This window comes from Amia ocellicauda, chromosome 14, assembly GCF_036373705.1.
Source record: "Amia ocellicauda isolate fAmiCal2 chromosome 14, fAmiCal2.hap1, whole genome shotgun sequence".
Taxonomy (NCBI): Eukaryota; Metazoa; Chordata; class Actinopteri; order Amiiformes; family Amiidae; genus Amia; species Amia ocellicauda.
The window spans coordinates 14,434,286-14,456,040 of record NC_089863.1 but is presented as its reverse complement, the minus strand read 5'-3'; the positions used below and the strand labels follow the sequence as shown (position 1 = coordinate 14,456,040).

General features: G+C 43.9%; 1 protein-coding gene across 4 annotated transcripts in view; it reads left to right on the top strand.

Annotated features, from left to right (window-relative positions):
• The window catches only part of cadm3 (cell adhesion molecule 3), a 58,057-nt gene that overhangs the window by 19,244 nt on the left and 17,058 nt on the right, over positions 1 to 21,755 (top strand). For all 4 annotated transcript variants that reach the window (XM_066723154.1, XM_066723155.1, XM_066723157.1 and 1 more), the window contains exons 3-4: positions 19,074 to 19,223; positions 20,706 to 20,858. In XM_066723154.1, coding sequence (XP_066579251.1) covers positions 19,074 to 19,223; positions 20,706 to 20,858 — 303 coding nt within the window. The remainder of the gene's footprint in view (positions 1 to 19,073; positions 19,224 to 20,705; positions 20,859 to 21,755) is intronic.

Genomic DNA, 21,755 nt, shown 5'->3' with positions numbered 1-21,755 from the left:
AATGCAGCATCACAAATGTACTACACCCCTTCCCCTTGAGATGTTAGCACAGTATTTTATTTTAATTTGTGTGTCTCCCCCGCTCCCCCCAAATCTGCAGTCTCTGGCAGCATTGTTCATACCTCTCCTGTGAAAATAATAACCCTGGGTTTTGCATCACTGTTTCTGAAGTAACCTGTACGTCTCACAAGATCCAACTGAGATTCACACACACACACACACACACACACAGACACACACACACACACACACACACACACACACAGATGTAGTGGAATGTATTTAACTCCTGTGTCGCATCCCACGCTATCGGGTGATTCCTGCGCCTGGCTGAATGAATATTTCTCATTGAACTGTAATTGTCAAGCAATGATTTTGGAGTTAAGACGCTGCTTTTGTGTGAAGCGGCTGTCCAGAGCTAACACACTTGGGGTCTTAACCTCAGCTCAATCAACTGAGGATTCCTTTACAGTTTTTTCTCTAGGACTAAATCAATGTCCAACCAACTGGAAATGTACCATTGATTAAACTATGCACGCTTAAGAATGATATTTATGAAATCAGATGATCCGCCGAGGAGCGCTGTTGCAATTTGCGGGGTCGTGACTGTGTTTGACAAGCAGGCAAAATGTCAATGGCAAGATGAGGACAGGGAGAAGGAGATAAACGTACCCAACTGAATTGCTTGCCAATCCCTGCTTCCTGTGACACTTTTTTTTATTTTTCCGGCTTTATTTTTTTACATTATAGGCATGCAAAACACAAAATCTGTCTGAACATGACCTGCCACATGCTCAAAGCAAAAGCAACAGCAGTGCATGAGAAACAACAGGTACCATAGGAAAATAATACTTTAATCCCACAACAAAACGGAATCCCTGGCACCGATTGGACACATATAAGAGAATTTATCTCCAGGCATTAAGAGGTTAAGCTAAGGCTGAGCCCCTGTGTTGTTGCCATGGTGTGGTTGCCAGGCGACAACCACCAACCTCCCCCTCCCCCTCCCCTCCCCCATCTCTTTCAAACCCCCCCAAACCTCTCAATTTGACCCCTATTTGGAAGCAGAGGTCAAAGGTGAGGGATTATTGACAAGCCCAGCCATCTTGTCTCATTGTGTGCTAGAATAAGAGTTCCCATCGTCTGTCATGTCTCTTTGTGTACACACTCCCTCCCTACCTTTTACCACCCAGCCCTTCTCCCTCTTCCCCATCCCTTCTTCATCTGAATGCCATTGGTTCTGTTCTACCCCCACACCTCCTTCTCCCATGAAAGATCACCATAGTATTTTTCTTTCATCCTGTATTGTTTTCTTTTTTCCTCCTAGAATTGTCTGTCTGTTTTCTTCAAACTGTCTCTGCATCCTGTCTCAGCACACCAAATTGATTTGCTGTAGTCAACATCTGGACAGGTAGTATGATGTGCCAGGCCTTTACTCATTTTTAATTTGATTTTGTAGCTCTCATAAATAACATTAACAACAGACCATTGCATTTATTTACCAATTACAGCCTTCAAACACGCACGCACGCACACACACACACACAAGCTAGCATACCCAAGTACCAATCCGCATCCCAGACCCTCCCTGCCTCCCACCCACCCAGCCACAGAAACCGAGAAGCAAATAAATCAGTGGCTGAGCTGTCCCAAGTCGTACTGACGGACGCACAGTAGCACACGATCATTAACAAGCGACCCAGTCACGACTCGGATGGGTTTCATTGAAATCATCCTCGACACCAACACCCGGGCCCTAACAGACCTAGCCTGGCATTTTCCCCGGGAGCAGTGGACATTTTTCGGCCCCCGCCATAGGAAAAGATCGCATTGCATCTCTAAAGTACACTTTCTCGGCTGCTTAATTAATTGTGCGCTGATGCTCCCCACCCCCTCGCCCTACACCCTTCCTCTCTGTGTCTCTTCACATTACGTCTGGATTCCCTGTGGCTCTCTCCCACTTACATTCTCTTTAATTATTGAAACGCTGCTTTAGTCATTGCCTGATTTCCTGCTTGCCCCGCCTCTCCCCCTCTCACATCTTCCTCGTGGTGTCTCCAAACTCTCCATGTTTGTGGGTGTGTGTGTGTACACAGGGCCATACGACCCCTGAAATTATTAATAAACATGGAGGTCCTGTATAAGACTAACACATACCATATAACAATCTCGTTATTCTAATCTTGATCGCTGGATGCTGGATCGCTGGATAACTGTGTGCTGGGATTTCATGATTATAGGTTGGACCATTCTAGGGTGCATTTAGAACATAAGAAGAAGAACATAAGAAAGTTTACAAATGAGAGGAGACCATTCGACCCATCGTGCTCGTTTGGTGTCCATTAATATCTAAGTGATCCAAGGATCCTATCCAGTCTATTTTTAAATGTTTCCAAACTTTCAGCTTCTACCACATCACTGGGTAGTTTATTCCAGATTGTGACAACTCTCTGTTTAAAGAAGTGTCTCCTGTTTTCCGTTTTGAAAGCCCAATTTCCATTTGTGTCCCTGGGTGCGTGTGTCCCTGCTGATCTGGAAAAGCTCCTCTGGTTTGATGTGGTAGATGCCTTTCATAATTTTGAAGACTTGGATCAAGTCCCCACATAGTCTCCTCTGTTCCAGGGTGAAAAGGTTCAGGTCCCTCAGTCTCTCAGTAGGACATTCCCTTCAGACCTGGAATAAGCCTGGTTGCTCTCCTCTGAACTGCCTCTAGAGCAGCGATATCTTTCTTGAAGTGTGGAGCCCAGAACTGCACACAGTATCCAGATGAGCTCTAACTAGCGCATTGTACAGTCTGAACATCACTGCCCTTGTTTTAAACTCTACACTTCTGACAAAATACCCTAACATCCTCTTTGCCTTTTTTATTGCTTCCACATTGTTTGGATGGAGAAAGTGAGGAGTCCACATAGACTCCTAGGTCTTTCTCATGCGTTACTTCATCCAGTTCTATTCCTCCCATAGTGTAATTATAGTGGACATTTTTGTTACCTGCATGTATTACCTTGCACTTGTCCACATTGAATTTCATTTGCCAGGTGTCGGCCCACAACTGAATATTATCTATTGGGGTCTCCAGCCCAGGTATTGGAGGGGGTCCAGTTCATCAGGCTGTATAGACACATTTTTCTAGTGGATAAGATCAGGTTCATCTGCACTGATTAAGTCAATAACAACCTTGGCAAGTATGTAATGAGCGCTCAGGTGGTAATAAACCAAAATGGACTAACACTAGGGATAGGTGAATGGATGGATGGATTCTCCAGTCTTTCCTGAGAGTGTACACACATGATGCATGCAATGTGTGTATGTGTGCATGTGTGTGCCTGCGTGTTACCTCAAAAAGTGCTGTCTGCTTCCTGTGTCGAGAACATTGGTCACAAGCAACCTGTTTGTATGACTGGAAAAAGTCAGGAAGCAGTCAGACGAGAAGGCCGGAAGAGCCCCTGACATGGCCTGGGGTCAGATCGATTTGTAACACTTTTAAGACGTGTTTACCCACTTGTTCCTCCAAGTGTGACCTTTTTACCACTCCTCCAGCAATCGCCCTCTCTCCCTCACACTCAATTCGGGCTCACCTTCATAATCATCACAGAACTGGGTGGAAAAGGTGAAGGAGCTCAGGACAGATCGGAGTGAATGAGAAGAGCTATGGAGAGCTGGGCTCACCTTGATGAATAGGGGGTGAACACAATCTAAAAAGTATTGGAAGAACATTGCAAATGCATTGGACCCTGATTTGAGTGTCGAGGGCACTCCCTTGTCTTTGCTCTTGAGTGACTTCACGATAAGTTTAAAGAACAATGTTTACTGAACCAAACATATCTTTCAAATTGCTAAAACGTGGTCTGTAATTGGTCTGTGTATAGTAATCTGTGCGTGAGCATAAACATACTTGCACACCGAAATCAGGGGAAAACTTATGTGTGGGAATGGCGTTTTGCTCCAGCGGTGCGCTGGGCTTGTAATTGGACATGAGAAATGGGCCTCCTGTAAAACACAGCTCCATTCCTTACTAATGGGGATTTCTAACATCGTTTCTTCTTTAATGAGGCCTGCTCTTCTCCTGCTGACCTCTCGTCTTGAGCGCCGTTAGTTACCAAGACGTAGTGCGTGCAGCGGGCCTAGACCTTTCCCAGTGTGTTCCTAATAAAGAGTGCTGGGCCGGGTTTCCACACAGAGTATGCTGTGGGTTAGTGTACTGACCTCTTCAGCGATTGATGCAGGCACACTTTAAGCTACACTCAAGTCCCTGTCTGCCTCTCTGCAACTCAACTTACCTCTGTTTATATATATATTTATGTGTGTGTGTGTGTGTATTGGTACAGAAATTCTGCCAATTAAAATGAATGGAATCTCTCAAAACTTTGCAGTTATCCACTGTTCCCATAACACAGTAGGAACAAATGATGCGTGCGCAAAAAAGTACACAGTAATATTCCATAACTATTACAGAAAATCTGCTAATGGCAAGAAGATCATTATCTCAATATGATTGCTGAGTGCCAGTCACCTCAGGGCAAAGAACACAGTCGAAAACTGAGAATGATAACAAGATACTCTTGATACAGCTGGAGAAGTCAGAGGTGACCGTCAGTGCGGTGGGACTGGGAGGGAGGTGGGGGAGGGTGGACACAGTCTCGGTGCTGCCGTTCTGGTGGCTGTTTCAGTATCGTCTGGCGAGACCCTCTCCGGCATTATCCCATTGCGCTCTGTTGCTTCACTTCTTGTTTACAGTTGGTCGTCCCCAGCCAGCAACACAACCGGCTGTCTGACTCCCTCCAGCTCCTCTCTCTCTCTCTCTCTCTCTCTCAACATCCCCCCTCTCCACCTCCTCTCTAGTTCTCCGCTGCTATCTTTCCCTGCCTCCCTCCCTCTCTGTCTCATGCACTTCTCCCTCTCTCTCAGTTGCACTCCTTCTTTTCATCTCTTTCTTCTCCCAAAACTCCTTCTTACACGTCTCCTCAAGCTTCTTTCCTCCCCTCTTTATCAGTCTCTCCCTACATGCATCTATTTCTCTTCTCTCCTTCTCTCCCCCTCTCTCTCCTGCATCCCATCTCCCTTTTCTCGTCATCTCCCCCTCTCTCGGTTGCACTCCCTCTCTTCTTCCCTAGCTCTCTCTCCCACTCCTCCTTCAGCTTCTCTCTTTATCAGTCTCTCCCTGAACACTCCTTTCTCCCTCTCCTTCTCTCCTCTCCCAGTTCTCGCTGTCTCCTGCATCTCGCTCTCTCTCTCCCACTCCCTCTCTTTCGGACGTATCCTCCCTCTCGCACAGTCTCCCCCATTGCCTCCCCTGTCCATCTCCTACTCGCCAGCTGTTGCTGTCTGTCCCTGGGCTGTCAACTGTGCTGCTGCCACCTGAGAGTCCTGTCACATTTGGATACGCATCAGAAAATCCCTCACTGACAGCTGCGCTCTGCACCCCGAAGAGCCGGGCAGGTTTTATTTAAAAAGGGCGTGTGTGCACTGTTAACAATCGGATTATACATACCCTAACGTACCCCTTAATTCATTCTGGTGATTGTTGAGCGACAGTTTGTTTGGTTCCCGACATCTGTTTGGTGCCACGTTTTCATTTGCATAGCTCAACTGCACCCTAGAATTGAGTTTATGCATCAATCTTGGGTTGCAATATGGTCTGGGCCAGCTTGGAGTCCCCATTAACTTAGACTTCCTTTAGACGTAGGAGTGCATTTGTGCTGGGTTTTCCGTTTTGACATTTTGGTCTTGGTGAGGAATGGGGTTCTGGCTAATGCTATGACTAATAATGGCGAAGATATTGTGCTGGTGTTATACACCGATCAGCCATAACATTATGACCACTGACAGGTGAAGTGAATAACACTGATAATCTCGTTATCATGGCACCTGTCAGTGGGTGGGATATATTAGGCAGCAAGTGAACATTTTGTCCTCAGAGTTGATGTGTTAGAAGCAGGAAAAATGGGCAAGCGTAAGGATCTGAGCGACTTTGACAAGGGCCAAATTGTGATGGCTAGACGACTGGGTCAGAGCATCTCCAAAACTGCAGCTCTTGTGGGGTGTTCCCAGTCTGCAGTGGTCAGTACCTATCAAAAGTGGTCCAAGGAAGGAAAAGCGGTGAACCGGCGACAGGGTCATGGGTTGCCAAGGCTCATTGATGCACGCGGGGAGCGAAGGCTGGCCCGTGTGGTTCGATCCAACAGACGAGCTACTGTAGCTCAAATTGCTGAAAAAGTTAATGCTGGTTCTGATAGAAAGGTGTCAGAACACACAGTGCATCGCAGTTTGTTGCGTATGGGGCTGCGTAGCCGCAGACCAGTCAGGGTGCCCATGCTGACCCCTGTCCACTGCCGAAAGCGCCTACAATGGGCACGTGAGCAACAGAACTGGACCACGGAGCAATGGAAGAAGGTGGCCTGATCTGATGAATCATGAGTTCAAGGTGTTGACTTGGCCTCCAAATTCCCCAGATCTCAATCCAATCGAGCATCTGTGGGATGTGCTGGACAAACAAGTCCGATTCATGGAGGCCCCACCTCGCAACTTACAGGACTTTAAGGATCTGCTGCTAACGTCTTGGTGCCAGATACCACAGCACACCTTCAGAGGTCTAGTGGAGTCCATGCCTTGACGGGTCAGGGCTGTTTTGGCAGCAAAAGGTGGACCTACACAATATTAGGCAGGTGGTCATAATGTTATGGCTGATCGGCGTATATTGGTATATAGCGTCTAGTCCTTCTGTTTGGCATCATAAAATGAATATTACAAGTGTATTAATGCTCCGACCTATTAGTTTCATGGTACAGACAAAGGAAACGTATGAATTAGTAATATATGTAAAAAAAGAGGAGACACTGTTTGAAGCTACAAGGGTACTGAGCTTGAAGTTGTGCTGTTGAGAGGAGACGTGAAGGAGTGAGGGTCCCATTAAGGCCTTTGAATCGAAGTGCAGCGTCTCCTGAGCCCTCGAGCCCGGCAAAGAACTGTATCACCTTCACAAGGGCTCTTCCCCCTTGATAAATGGCTCTCGATAAACGGAAGGGAGAGAGGAAACAATCCCACAGTTCGTTCTCTCCTTTGTCTGTCCTCTGCCTCGCTCTCTCTCTCTCTCTCTCTCTCTCTCTCTCTCTCTCTCTCTTACTTTTCTCCCCCTCTCCCCTCCTTTCTACTCTCTTTCCCTTAAATCCCACTCGTTCCCTCTCCTCTCTCCCCCTCTACCTGATATTTACGGTGAGATTCCCTTTGGGCAGAACATTGACTCGGTCTGTACAGGGGTCACAGCCACCTCACCCCATCCTCCTCCCTACAGTCAAGCGCCCACTACCTCCTGAATCAGTGCATTCGGAAAAGAAAACGCACCTCTGTTCCTTCTGATGCAATCCGACGTCTGGATTTGTTTACACCATGCTGCGTGCCGAAATGGTTTCAAACTCCATTCCTCTGTAATCCCCCCCCCATGTACCTCCCATCCCCTGGCCAACCTTTCCCTCGTCGTACTGCTCCATCATTAAATAATTCAGCGTGAGTGGATTACATTGAAAGCTAATGCATTTGAAAGCTTAAGCAGCCAGGGCTAAAGCCAAACGGTTGTGTGTGTGTGTGTGTGTGTGTGTGTGTGTGTGTGTGTGTGTGTGTGTGTTGGGGGGGGGGGGGGACAGAAACCCAAGTAGAGTAAACAAACCATCTGAATGCAAACAACTTTTCAACCCTTTTTCTTCATATGAGGTTAGAGTGATCAACTTAAACAAAAATGTTATTATTCTTTGTTTATATATGCGATGGTGAAATAGCTTCATTGATTACTTTTCTAATTCTCCGGTCTCAGAAATGTTACGATCGATTTACAGAGGAGAAATTTGTTTTCTTCTTCTTTTTAATGGGGCAACTGGGTGAACTTGGAGCAGGACAATTGGACAGACCTTGCCGATTGGTTGACAAATAGGACACTTAAGTTGCTCTTGTGTCATTGATTCGATGATGATGGTGTTAGCACCTTTCACAAAGTTAAACTTATATGAGGAATGTAGATGAAGGTAGAAATTGTCTAATGGTGACATTTAGTATTTAGCACTAGTCTAGAACTACTCTATGTAAAATAGTGCTAATCTGGGTGTGTGAAACCAGGTAATCAAATTAGGTATGCATTTAGGCTAGGGTCAGTGTTCCAGTCAGTAGTAAACGTAGGCTTTTGCTAGGTTGCTTTTCTACTAAGTTCACTGAATTGGGTGTAGAATGCTCTAGTCTAACATGAAATTGTGATGTTGGCTCGGGTTAGGGTTCACACTCCTCTTAGGGCTGAAAGTGGGCCAGTGAAAAGTCTCTCCTTTCGGCACTGCAATGCAGTATTTCAGTTGAGCTAAAAGATTTTTAATGTTATTTAGGTGTCAGACTAATTAGTTACCGATTTGGATCGTTATAAAGAAATTTCACACACAAAATAGATATTTACATTCAGATTGATATTGCTGTTGAGCATTTGTAACACAAGCATTTACAGTTAGTAGATATAAACATATAATAAAAGTATTTCATATCAGTTAATGTAAATGAAAATAGCTTTTATGAATGTTACATTCCTCTGTTGTAAACGGTTCATAACAGCAAATAAGTGCCCTGTTAAATAATGCACGGCTTATTGGACAAGAAGAGACATTACAGAAAATAACTGTCCTACTCTCCTTCTGAATGTACTGTATTGAACAGCTTTGCAAATGCATAGTTTATTTATTACAACACACCAAGGAAAATATTCCCAGAAGAGTAAACAGAATGCAGAGTTACTGGAGAGGTAGTTATTAAGAAAGGCACTGTTTTTGAAGTGATAAACAGTGCTTAGAAGTAGAACTGGTTGAAGAGTTTCATGCATTACGCCTTGGTGCAATGAAAGTATAAAGTATAAAATATTCAAGGGAAACATGCTTCTGAAAAAAACAAAAGAACAACAAATTATACCAGCGTTGTGCAATGTCTCTGGCTTCTCGGTTTCATTATCTCTCTGGCCTGCCTCATCAGAAGACTGTGTTGTGCGTTTGGTTCGTTTTTCATGTGTTTGATTCAGAAGCACAGCAATTAAGCCGACTGCAGTAAAATGTCGGTCTTATAAACGAAATAATTCCTCCTGCGTCGGTCATTCGAACCGTATTAATGGTAGATGGAAGTGTCGGAGCGCCCCGCAAATCGCCCGTTTGTCTTCCCACCTGCCGAAGCGCTGACTGTGCCGCCGCGCCGGGTTAAGGCTCCTGCAGATTTGAATGCATGCTGAAAAAAAGGGTCAGGGTCAGGTTTAATAACTGTCTGCCCCCTTTTGTAGAAATGTAACAGTGCGGAGAGTGTAGAAGACTCCAAAGCGGCGTCTGTCTCATTCTCTCAGAACCGATGTGGCAGAAGGAAGTGATGCGTGCTCTCGCAAACTGACATTACAGTGTTGAAGAGTTTGAAAGATTGCATGTCAGCAAAGTAAGCAAGGAGAAAATAGTTTATCGCCCCCCTTACCCCTATACCCCCCCCACCTCCCCCCAAGCCAGGCGTATAACATAATTAGTGCCTGTCAAAATCGGCTTATGCAGACAACTGTAGCGGAACGTATTTACTACACCATTCATTTGACACAAGGCTATTGGCTGATTCATTCTGTGCACGAAATATTGTTTATTAAAATCTGCTTAGTTAGGCATCAATGATAGCTTGTCAGGGTTTGTCGAATTCTGATTCAGCCTTGTAAATAATAAAGAAAAATATAAACTGTTAACATTAAATTTGACTTAATACTGCCACTGCATTGATTAAGACATCAAGAAACGAAATGCAAAAATATGTTCTTTCTTTCAGAGGTTTAAAAGCAGCACGTTTATTTAAGATGTAGGATTTGGGGGGGATTTCACAATTGGCATCCCTCTTTTGCACACTTTATAGCATGAAACAGTATTAAAAGGGAGGCACTTGTAGCACAAAAAATACTTGTCTGGTCCCTGGGTTTTTGGAGAGAGAGAAACGTGTCCAGCATACAGAAGGCATTGCAAAGCATTTCAAAGGAAGGGCTTTTGGAACAATTTGAGGATTTAAAAAAAAGGAAAAAAGAGTTAAGAAGACAGAAGATTGTGAAGGGAGATAGATAGAGATGTTGACACAGAAATGGGGACCGGCAGAGAGAGAACAAAAAGAAAACAGTGGGGATGGAGGGAGAGAGGGGAGGGTGGGTGGGGAGCTGTCGGTCCGTTTTAAGCCGAGCTGCGTTAATAGTGTTTGACATGGGTGACGACGGATGTTGGTGTGAAAACAAAAGGGACAGACGTTGGCTGAGAGGGTGTTTTAATGGGGCAGGGAGGGAGGTCGACTGTTTAGGACTGGTGGGGCATCCGGGTGGGGGTGTCTAGGACTCTGAGCTGTGAGGGATGTTATAATGGGATGGGAGTTTACCACTGTCTGTAGCCGAGTGGTACTTTTTAAATTGTTTTTAAAAGGATGAGGAAGGATAGATCCATCAGAGTAGGGAGGGAGTGGGGAGTGAGTGAGTGAGTGAGTAAATGAGTGAGTGACATAGTGCCTGTATATTCAGATGACAAATTAAAGGAAAAACCAAAATAAAGTGTCCCAGTAAGGTGCTGGGCACCACGAGCCGCCAGAACAGCTTTGTAATGATTTGCAGTGGCCCTTCCCTCTAAGGGGACAAGTGGACCCAAACCATGCCAGGAAAATGCCCCCCACAGCATAACAGAGCCTCCGGACCCCCTCACTGTAGGGGTCAAGCAGTCAGGTCTGTACAGTTCTCTTGGTGTCGCCACACATGCACTCGCCCACTTGTCGAGAACACTGGCCAGTTGAGCGTCTTTCACTCTTTCAAAGTCACTTGATCCTTTCCCCATCTTGATCCAAAATCAGGGTGAACTGGGCCTGTTCAGCATTTGTATACATGCCACAGAGCATGATATGATGTTAATTGCTTAATTGTATCATGCAGTACACCTGTTTGGAGGCATCTGCATTTGTTATGTTCCTCCACTCATTTATAGGTTTTTCCTTTAATTTGTCAGCCATCTGTATATGTATATACTGTAAAACTTCAATTAAAGGCCCCCGGCGTTCATTCCAAATAACTGCAAGAAGCCCTGCCGTCAGTTGGAGACCGGCATTTGTATTAAATGTTCATAAATAAAAAGATATTGTGAACTCATGCAGGGTAAGAAGAGCCTGGAAACATTGCTTAATTGTAGAAGTAGGCTAATAGGCCATGCTTTTATTTATTTATTTTTGTACTTATTATTATTTTTTAATAATTTGATTTCCAAAGATTCAAACAAACCACATTCAATGTATGGTGAACTATACACTGGATTGAAAACAAGATATGGGTAATTCTGTTCGATTCATTATACTTTGAACTCTTGCTAAATGAACCAAGAGCACTTTAACAATACTGGAAAAACGCTTTAAACCAAACCATCAACATTATACTTAATTAATGCATTGTTTATGTTGCAATTGACAGTTAGTTCAATCACTGCAATTAACAACAATACATATAGTTAAAGTGAGTAATGAATAAAAACACAAGTGATGGTGTTTTTTTTAATTAATATATGGTATATATATTTACTAAAAACAAGAAAGATGCGTAACCTGGCGTTTATTAGAGACCGGCTTTTGTTTACATGATTATGCAGATCAACCCACCGACTATTGGAGACCGGCTGCTTTTTGAGAACCAGCTAGTATTGGAAGTTTTACGGTGTATATATATATATATATATATATATATATACACATGAGAGGCTTTCATTTTGAAGACCCTAGTGACTCAAACATATTTCCTACTGCTTTGGCTCTCGTGGAGATTTACCTGACCAAGAGCACTTCTCGGCTCTTTAGCACGGTGTGAAGAGCAGGAAGGTGGACGGGGTGGCGGAGGAGGCATGGAGGCACGGGCCAGGGCATGTGGAAGGCATCATGTATGAAAGGGGCACGGACGTTTTTCGAGAGCCCTTGTGAATCTGCGATTAGCCAGAGTGCCAGGCGAGCACTTGGTGTGGCTAAAAGCGCCACTTCAAAGGAGTGTGCTGGGGTTGAGTAAGAGAGAGCCAAACTGAGTTTTCACCCTCCTTCAAATCCCCCCATCCCCCTCCTCCTTCTCCTTCTTCGCCTCTCCGGCTCTCTGCAGCTGCATCTCTCTGGAGAGGCAGTTACCACCAATTGGGAGAGCTCGGCTTTTTTGCATTTTTTCACTCGGTCGCTCTCCAAATTAAAAACAAATAAATAAATAAAACTGCATTCGAGAGGCATGAATGCTCAAAATCTGCTTTTGTTCTCTTGGCGTCTCTCTCTCTCTCTCTCTCTCTCTCTCTCTCTCTCTCTCTCTCTCTCTGTGCTCCCAGCTTTATCTTTTATTCACGTTTCGGAGGGATCTGTAATCTGTATCAACGCTGTTCCAGTAACACAGGGAGAAGGAAACAAAAACAGAGAGCTATGTTTTGCCCAGAGGGGTGATGCTCTACTACAAATGGTACACAACCGTATTCGACAAGGTGCAATACCGGCCTCGTCTCCGGCCTTCAGTGATGGTTACAGATCTGTTCGATATCCAGGCTGGGGGGGGAATAACTGTGCCAATCCTCACAGTACAGTGGAGTGAAATTTATTATATTGCATTACATTACATTCCAGCATAGCACCTAGCGCAAATAAGAGAAAGTGGTCTCTGTGCTGTCTTCCTGATTGAGTTGTTTCAGTTCCTCCCAGAGGCACTTCATCCATAGACTACCGGTCAGGACTGAGCAGTGTCTTCAATAGTAATTCCTCTCCTCTGGTGTTCCCTATTGTTCCCTACATTTCCCTATTCTTCCCCCACTACGTTTTTATCCTCTTTTATTCTCTCTTCTACTCTACTCGACAGTTTTCTACTCATTTGATTCCTGACCTATTGTATGCAGAGAGAGAGAGAGAGAGAGACTCATTCAAATTCGATCTGCTCGACATGAACGCACACAAGCGACTCCTAATCTCAATATTAATAAGGAAAGAATGGTTGGTGTAAATATAATAATAATACTCGTAATTTTATTAAACGCTTCCCGGTTTACCTGTAATCGTGCATAGCGAGAACGATGTAGTGGTCTCGGTGACTCTGCATTTTTCCGGCACACCCCTAATGTGTTCTCTGAGAGCTTTTTCGAAAATAATAATATAAACAAAAAGCAGTGACTCAGTAAATTGACCTTGGAGTGGTTTCAGACAGCATAATGAAGTCCGGCTGCTACATTAATTCCTGACTTATGTATCGTTTAGCTCAAAAGCAAAATCAAAGCAAGACACGCCAGCAGATTTTCATCTACCTTTCCCTGACATTTGTCTGTTCCTTCCGCAGTCTGGCTCACTTAATCAAGTCTGTGCTTTTTATTTATTTGTTTGTTTGTTTGCTTGGCATGTTTATTTATGTTGTTTTTGGGTCTTTGTTCCATGGTAGTAGTAATCATAATAATTATCATAATCATAATCATCATATTATAATATTAATAATACTATAATAATAATTATAATAATAAATCATATTAATCATCCAAATCATCATTAAATCCACAATAACGATACAATTAAAAGTAGAACAGTTATGAATCAGAATAGGTCATGTAAACCCGTAGGATGTTTTTTCTCTTCTTCTTTTCTGCAATAACGAAGGGCAACTAAACATAACCCCCTCCCAGGAGGTGTTGGTAGTGACCCGTGCAACATTTGGGTCACTTTAACCATCCAACGGACTCTTCCATTCCCTGCTTTGGGGGAGATTTCTGTTGACAGGGTAATAGATGAAAGACTAATTGCTGGAACTGTGGGAGAGGGTCGAACACGTATGTGTCTTCTGGTGTGCTGAGGCAATACTGTGGTAATGTTAAAGTAAGAGCTGGAGGGAGACAGACGGAGTGGTGGGGGGGGGGGGGTAAAGGAATAAGGAGGGGGGGGCCTGTGGGCAGGCAGAGGATTAGTGTGTAATTTTACAGTGTCGGATCTGTTCTTGTGGGATTTCATCATTATCTTCAAAAGGCTGAAGATTTTTTTGCTTCACAGAGAATCAGAGCAAAGTCGGGTGAAGGATCTGTCTTCTTATTTATTTATTTCATTCTCTTTTTTTTCAGGAATGTCAGACTTCAGTATAAGCAGGGGACTCTGTAATATCAGACAGGATTCTTGGAAATAAACTGATCCCTAGAAAAAGGATAAGAACAAAATCATTATCCACAGTCTGAACCAACTCCCATCGTAATGCCTGTAACTTCACACAGTGCATCAGCAATTCTTGGTTAAGTACAAGATATGCCCGTAACCTAGTATCATATCGGAGTTTGTGTTCATTGACTTTTTTTGGAAATACGAACAGGGATCAAGTACCAAAAGTTGAAATATTCTCATTTGCGTTGTTGTTGCCAGCAAAGTACTAGAATCATATCCAAAGAAAAATCCCCAACAAGGGTAGCTCCCATAAAGGAAATGTCCAAATCTCACATCCATACTTACTCTGTGTCTAGACTTTAAAAGCAAATCACATGCAAATGTATGTATATATACTATATATATATAAATATATTCTCAAAACATAAGGGCAACTGAACACCTTCCTCCTAGAAGCTTGTGCTAAATTTGGGTAACTGTTAACATCCAAATGATTGTTCCATTACCTGTGTGAAGGGGATAATAAATAAACATAGAATTTGTTCTTGATTAATTTACCTGCCTAAATACAATGTTAATAAATACATTTAAATATTTTAAAGTTTGCTTGTTTCAACTGGGTTGGCTCCATCAGTGCCATTCCTAGTCTTGCAGAGACAGGGCACAGGAATGCCATTGAGCTCATTAGAAGCATCCAGGTTTCAACAGAGTGAAATGAAAGCTGTGGGGTAAACTGGAAGATGCTTCAGCATCTCTCCTACAGGGAGTTACCCTTGAGACCACCTGTCTTAGAGGTGAGGAAAAACAAAGACATTCCCCGTTTGGGCTGTGGGAGAGAGAGAGCGCAGAGAGAAGTCGACAAGGTCTGAGTGGTCACTGACAGACTCTCTCAGAGGATGTGCCGCTCTGTGTGTGTGTGCTTTAACTGAGGTCAGCATTGGCCAAACACAGCCTCAACCTCAAATCCCCCATAGCTTCCTCCTCATTGACCGGAGAAGAAGGTCCAGGCCTTTTAATGTGGAAGTCTTGCTCTTTAATATCCACACTCTCTGTTCCCAACACGGTGATGTTTCCTGTCTTCTGTGTGTCTCTGGGGTCAAATGGTGATCCACGCTGGATTATTGGGATTGGTACGCAGATTTCTCAATATCCCCCATATATTTCTGTACAAGTGCTCTTGCAGCCTAGTTTATAGGAAGCTCGAGTGGTTATGATCAGTCTAAGAAATCCCCCAAGAAGGCTAACAGCACGAGGAGAATTTATTCGGATTATCTCACTCGTTTTTGGTGGCTGACAGATGAATCCACAAATTCCTCTGAGGGTTGATTCTTCAGTGCTCCCACTTGTGCTGGTCGCTCATCTCATGTCCGACTTTGCTTCAGCTCTCCGGCTAGGGAGTTTGGTCCAGATTCCCCTATCGCTCTCTGTGTGAAGATATCTCTTGTGTTCTCTCTTCTGATGGCTGCTTAACCCAGCTGCATTGTCACGGTCCATGATTCGTTGAAGGTCTTTGAGGATGCGCTCTGCATTGACATGCGTGGAGTTGACATAAGTGTTGTACTCCTACTCAAGACATTTTGCTCAAGAAATTATCCCTCTCTTCTTCTCTGCATGTGTACAGTCTGTGCTTATTCTACTCGGAAGAAGCTGCCATTAATCCCACCTTCTGCAAAAGAAGTGGAAAGACTGGGTTTTTTCGGCAGTGTCTCCATCACTTCAGGGCTCACGCTGTTGATACAAGAGAATGTCAGAAAGGGTTCTTTTCTGTGCATAAAGAACAGTGACACATGATCTCATGATACCCATGGTTGTCATGTGTCTCGTTAAGCGATTTGAGATGACTGTTTTAAAAGGCGCTATAGAAAATGATTTATGTTGATGATTATTATGATTATTTATTATAATGGATTCTCTGTGGTCTAGGAACCTGTACTAGTAAATTCTTAGCTTACACATGAGAGGTGACTTTATATGTGGAAAGGGGCATGAATTTCGTGTGTGGTTTGTTTTCACCCTTCATGTAATCATTTTCCTGTCCTTCTCTGGGGCTATGTTTCTTTAAAAGTTTGGTGCAACAAATCCAATTCTCCCAAATGTTCACGCCCATCAAACAAGCAAACAAACAAACAAACAAACCACACAAAACAAATCATAGCATGTCAAATCCTCCATTCTTCATTTTCGTCTGATTCTGGCTTGCTCTGATAGAGTCCCCCCTCTTAGTCTTCTCTGCTTCAGGCTAAAACACACTCAGTTTCTTTTCATCTGTGTGAGTCTGACATCCCATTCACTTCTGAAATTGGTCTGACTTGAACTGCCTGCTTTGAACTGCGGGGCGGGCACTGATATGTCTTTGTAGTGCTCTGACCAGAGCAACGGCTTGGGGGAATGCAGGCTTGTTCGGGATAAACAAATTTGAAAGCTAACATTCTTTGGAAGATATTTTCATTTTTCATGGTAGGCTCCTAATGATCTTCTCCTCCCTGTTGTGATCTATCGTTTTGTTTTGTGTGTTTTGGGGTGGGGGTATAATTCTACCTGGTGGATTTTTTGGAGATATAGTAGAGGGAAGGGGAGGGAAGAGGTGTGTACACTGAGAGCAATTGCAAATTGATGGAGACTGTGAGAAAGGGAGAAATAGAAAACCACGAGGATCGGGATACGGAGGGAAAGAGTGAGAGACCGAGAGAGGACGTAGAAAGGAGCTGGTGACAGAGAGAGTGAGAGAAAATAGAGAGAGAGGAGGAGGAGAGGAGAGAGAGGACAAGGTAAGTCAGCAGATAATGAAGGGATGTAGCTCCTCCCACCCCCCTCCAGGAGCTAAATGCATTACATATTTCATCCCCATTATTAAGTCATGATCTGCGCATCCGACTGCCGTTGTGCTGCTGTGGGGGTGTAAGATTGCCAAAGTAATAACAAGAGAAATCCATAAGAGACAGTGGTGTGCTCTGGATACCCCAACCTTTGTAGAAAATATCAGGGTTTATGCTCCTTGTTTAATTTCTCCTTTTGACTGCTGGACATTTGTTTGCTGCTCTCTTTCACTTTCCTTTTCAATCTTCCCATTTGGGACGAAGTTTGCCACTGGTGGAGAAATATCAAAAAAAGAATGTGAATTATATGTATTAGGACAGAGGGAGAGGGAGAAGAGAAGGGAATGAGATAAGACAGAGAGGAGAGGATGGGAGGGGGGAGAGAGAGAGAGCGAGAGAGTGAAAGATGGATACAGAGTGAGAGAGACAGAGACAGGGCCGACATGACAGAGATGGACGGAGAGTGTGTGAGAGAGGCAGAAGAGAAAGAGAAAGCGAGAGTAAGATAGGGAGAAATGGGCTGACAGACGGAGAGAGATGAGTGAGGGAGAGACAGAGATATAGACATGGATTACACAGAACGAATGAGAGAGAGAAGGAGACAGAAAGAGAGAACGTGTGTGTGTGTGCGTGTGAGAGAGAGAGACAGAGAGAGAGAGAGAGAGAGAGAGAGAGAGAGAGAGAGAGAGAACGGAGACCAGAAGAGATGCAAAACGCTGTAAATAAAATTGGCTGCAAACCCACATGAGCATTGCATTGGCCCATAAGTAATCTGTAACACAATCCGGAAACCTACAGTAAGAGCAGAGACTTGGAGGGATTTTCAGTCTGTAGATCTGTGTCTTGCAATTTTTTCTTTTTCCTTTCTGTCCATTAAGATATTTAATTGGTTTACTTCAGTTTATTTATCGCTGGCTTTAAACACACAGTTTTTCAGGGCTTATTAACACCACCTAGGCTGCGAGGCTGATACCATCTGCTGTTAGTTTTATGACAGAGTCCCATTAGGGTATCCCTTTAAACTGCTATTTATGCAGCATCAGCAACACCCTGCCTTCCAGTTGATGGAGATTTCTTGATTGCTGCTCAGAGTCTTCTCTCTTTACTTATTTATTTCCTGTGTATTTATAGGCACGGCCGCTACATTTGTCTTCTCTCTCGCTCTCAGAATCTTCCAAAGCTTTTTTCAGGCCATGCTGAGGAATATTACATGTTCACGATTTGCAGGTTTTTCCCCTGAGTATTGTACACTATTTGATTTTCTTCTATTCTGTATTTTATCAGATCAAAATAAACCAAAACCATTAACACCAACCAGTTTGATTCCATGTTAATAGTAAGATTGTGGGTTGTGTGTTGGCTTGTTGAATTCTGGGGCCTTTTTCAATGAGCAAGAATGAGAATGTGTCCAAACTCTAGTTCAGCTGCTGCTACTGACGGTTTGTGGGAGGAGTCACAATGACATCACAATGAGGAGGCAGCTCACACCCCTCCCCCTGAGTCAATAGGTCCCTCCCATATTCAAGTTTATATCCTGTAGGTACCTGGTCCCTTCAGCTTGTCTTTACTATAGTTTTACAATAGTTTTACTGTAGGTTCAACATGCCTTCACCCTTCTTCACTACATGGGACCATGAGAAGACCATGATATACTCTATATATATATATATATATATATATATATATATATATATATATATATATATATATATATATAAAAATATTTCTGTGGTAGACCAAAGTTTATTCATAGTGTATTAAAATGCAGTACCTTGTTAAAACCATAGGAAACCGTGTTGTGAACCATAGAGAAAGCATTTAAAATGTGCATTTAAACCTATGGTACATTTTCCACTGTGATCAAGAGATGGAAACATTATGGGAAGAGCTAATGACCAGGCAAATGTACGATGTTAACCTTTACGAAAGCCCTGTGCCTGTATATCAAGAAGCTCTTCTGCATCATTTTGCGTCCTCCAATCCTCCCTCTAATTTCCTACTGCATTTATCTCTGTAATGAATCCCCATAATTGGTGTCTTTTCATTCTTGGCAGTTTTACAACTAAAGCTGATCTTTCTCTCTCTCTCTCACTTACACACTTTTTTTCCCTCCTCCAGAAGATGACCCGTTCCAGCCGACCACCTCAGATGAGACCGTGGCGGCCGAAGGGACCGTAACGCTGACCTGCCGTGTGGCCGAGAGTGACAATTCCTCTTTGCAGTGGTCCAACACAGCCCAGCAGACGCTGTATTTCGGGGAGAAACGAGGTGGGTGTCTCCAGGGGTTCAGGGTGTGGGTGAGGGGTGGAGGAGGGGTCAGAATAGTGGAGTGAATCAAAGAGACTGGGGTCAAGTTCAGGTTCAATTAAATTTAGATTGGGGTCAAACTCAGTTGATGTGAAGGTCAGAGCGGGGTCAGATCAATGTTGGATTGGCGTCAGAGAAAGGTCCGATTGATGGATGAGCTTCAAACCAGGGTCAGACTGAGGTTATGTCAAAGTCAGATTGGTTTTACTTTAAAGGCAGATTAGGATTGGAACAAGTTCAGGTTGAGTGAGATTGGCGTCAATGCAATACCCCTTTTCTGGAACCAGCTTCCAGTTCAAACCCACGCCTGCATGTTCTTGTTCCAGTTGCACTCTGACCTCCTATCTCCATCGATTCACACTGCTGGACTGTAACCCTAGTGCTGGGGAATTCTTGTCCTTCAGGTTTGATAGGTAGTTTCATTCGGAGTCTGGTCTAACTCAGACGATGATCTCCAGCCCTGGTCCTGATGCAGTTACCAGTCTTCAATCTGAAGTCCACGTAGACCAATAGCATAGCATTGATTAACATTATTTCTCATCATTCTTTGGGACTTCATTGTAAATGGAGGCCCTTGTTGTCTTTATGTGTGAGGGGAACCCTTTGGATCCGATTGAATCAGTGTATATAATCTGAATCCATGTGGCGTGAGTCACGACTGTAGGCTGTCCTTGTTGGCAAGCCAGCACCATCTCAATAGGCAATCAGCTCTGTCTAAGTGCATCATTACCCTCCATTCACAGACACCTAGTAGACGTTGTGACACGTCTGGTTCTGATAGTATGCATCTCGATCCGGATCTTCCTGGTGTAAATGCACCGGGAGAAGAAATACAAACCCTGGGGTGTAGTGCGGTTTGATGCAAAATTCTTTTAAGATCTCCTTCTCCTTTCTTTTCGTGCTGCGAGGGGGCCCACTCGATCAAAGCAGCCTGCTTGTCAGGGTGCTGTCAGGGAGAGATAAAGTAAAGAGAGGAAAAACAAAAAGAGAAGAAACAGGGAGAGGCGGGGCAGAAGGAGAACAAGGCTTAGAAATTCCCAGATAACAACACAAGAAGGGCTTAGTTTAGAAATCAGTCCTGATGTAATACCTGTCTTTACTCTAACCCTCCACTCCCCCCTTTTTATTACGGTGTTAGATACACACTCTGAAGGTTCATACAGAGACATCATGGGGCTCATTTATTTTCAGGCCGGGCTCAAATGTCTATTCGTCAAACGGAGAAGATGAGTTGAGTTGCTGGAAAACAGGAGCGTGCAATGGTGCGCAGTTGTTTACAGCTCTGGTGTCTCCTTGGACGAGGTGAAATGTATCGCTTGAGGAGGGTGTCCTTCATTTCCATTGTGCAGGGGGTGTTGAGCAACAGTTTTTGTTTTTGTTTTTCTTATTTTCCAAAAATCAAATCCCTCTTTCTCTCCCTCGCCCTCTCTCTGCCTCTCTCAGCCCTGAGGGATAACCGAATCCAGCTGGTGAGGTCCACTCCCACGGAGCTGTCCATTAGCATCTCTGACGTCAGTCTTTTGGATGAAGGGGAGTACACCTGCTCCATCTTCACCATGCCCGTCCGCACTGCCAAGGCCACTGTCACCGTCCTGGGTAAGGGTCTGTGCCCCTGTCTCGTGTCTCCCTCCCTTTCTCCTTTCTTTTTCTGTTTCCCTGTCATCCCTCTTCTCCCCTGAGCCTCTCCTTCTCCTTCTGCTTCCTGTGATGGCTAGGGAGCGGTGCTGTTCGTGTGGGTGAGGCCTCCACTTCTAGTTTATTAGATAATTGAGTTATACATAATGGGAACATTAGATGCTCCCAGGAAAATATAAAAGAATGAAAGAAAAAAAAAAACAGAATGCAATGCTAAGTAGAGTGATCTAAAGGCAGGATAATTGAATTCAATCAGTTAGCTCTTGATGATCAGATATACAAAGGGGGCCCTCAGGTGGATCTTTTAGTAACACAGGCTGCACCTGTAATAATGTTTTTCTAAACATTTTTTTTTCCTATCTGGCGCTATAGTCCAGACAACTCTGCTTCCCATCTGGTCCTGTAGTCCAGACATTGTTGACTCCAGTATGGGCTTCATAATCCACATAGCACCGGTTCTAATCTGGGCCTGTACTCCATAAAATTGCTCCTTCTCATCCAAAATAAAAGCATTTGAAAAGCTTCCCAGACTAGAAGAATCACAACTGTGTTCCTCAACAGAGCCACACAAACATATGACATTGAGGCTGCTCTGCCTGTTCCTGCCACCGCAAGGCTCTCAGGACACGCCCATCATCCACGTTATGGAAAAGTCACCTTCCCACGACAGCAGAGTAATTAGTTTTGTACGCAAAAAAAAAAGAAGAAGCTTACTAAGAAAAGTCCTCTCATTTTTATTAGCATTATCTGCAAATGACAGAGAAGAAGGATTTATGGATATTTATTTAAGAAAAAATGGAAAGAAAAATTGGCATTGTCTGTGCAATGCGTATTCCACTCTTACTGACATCAGGGTGG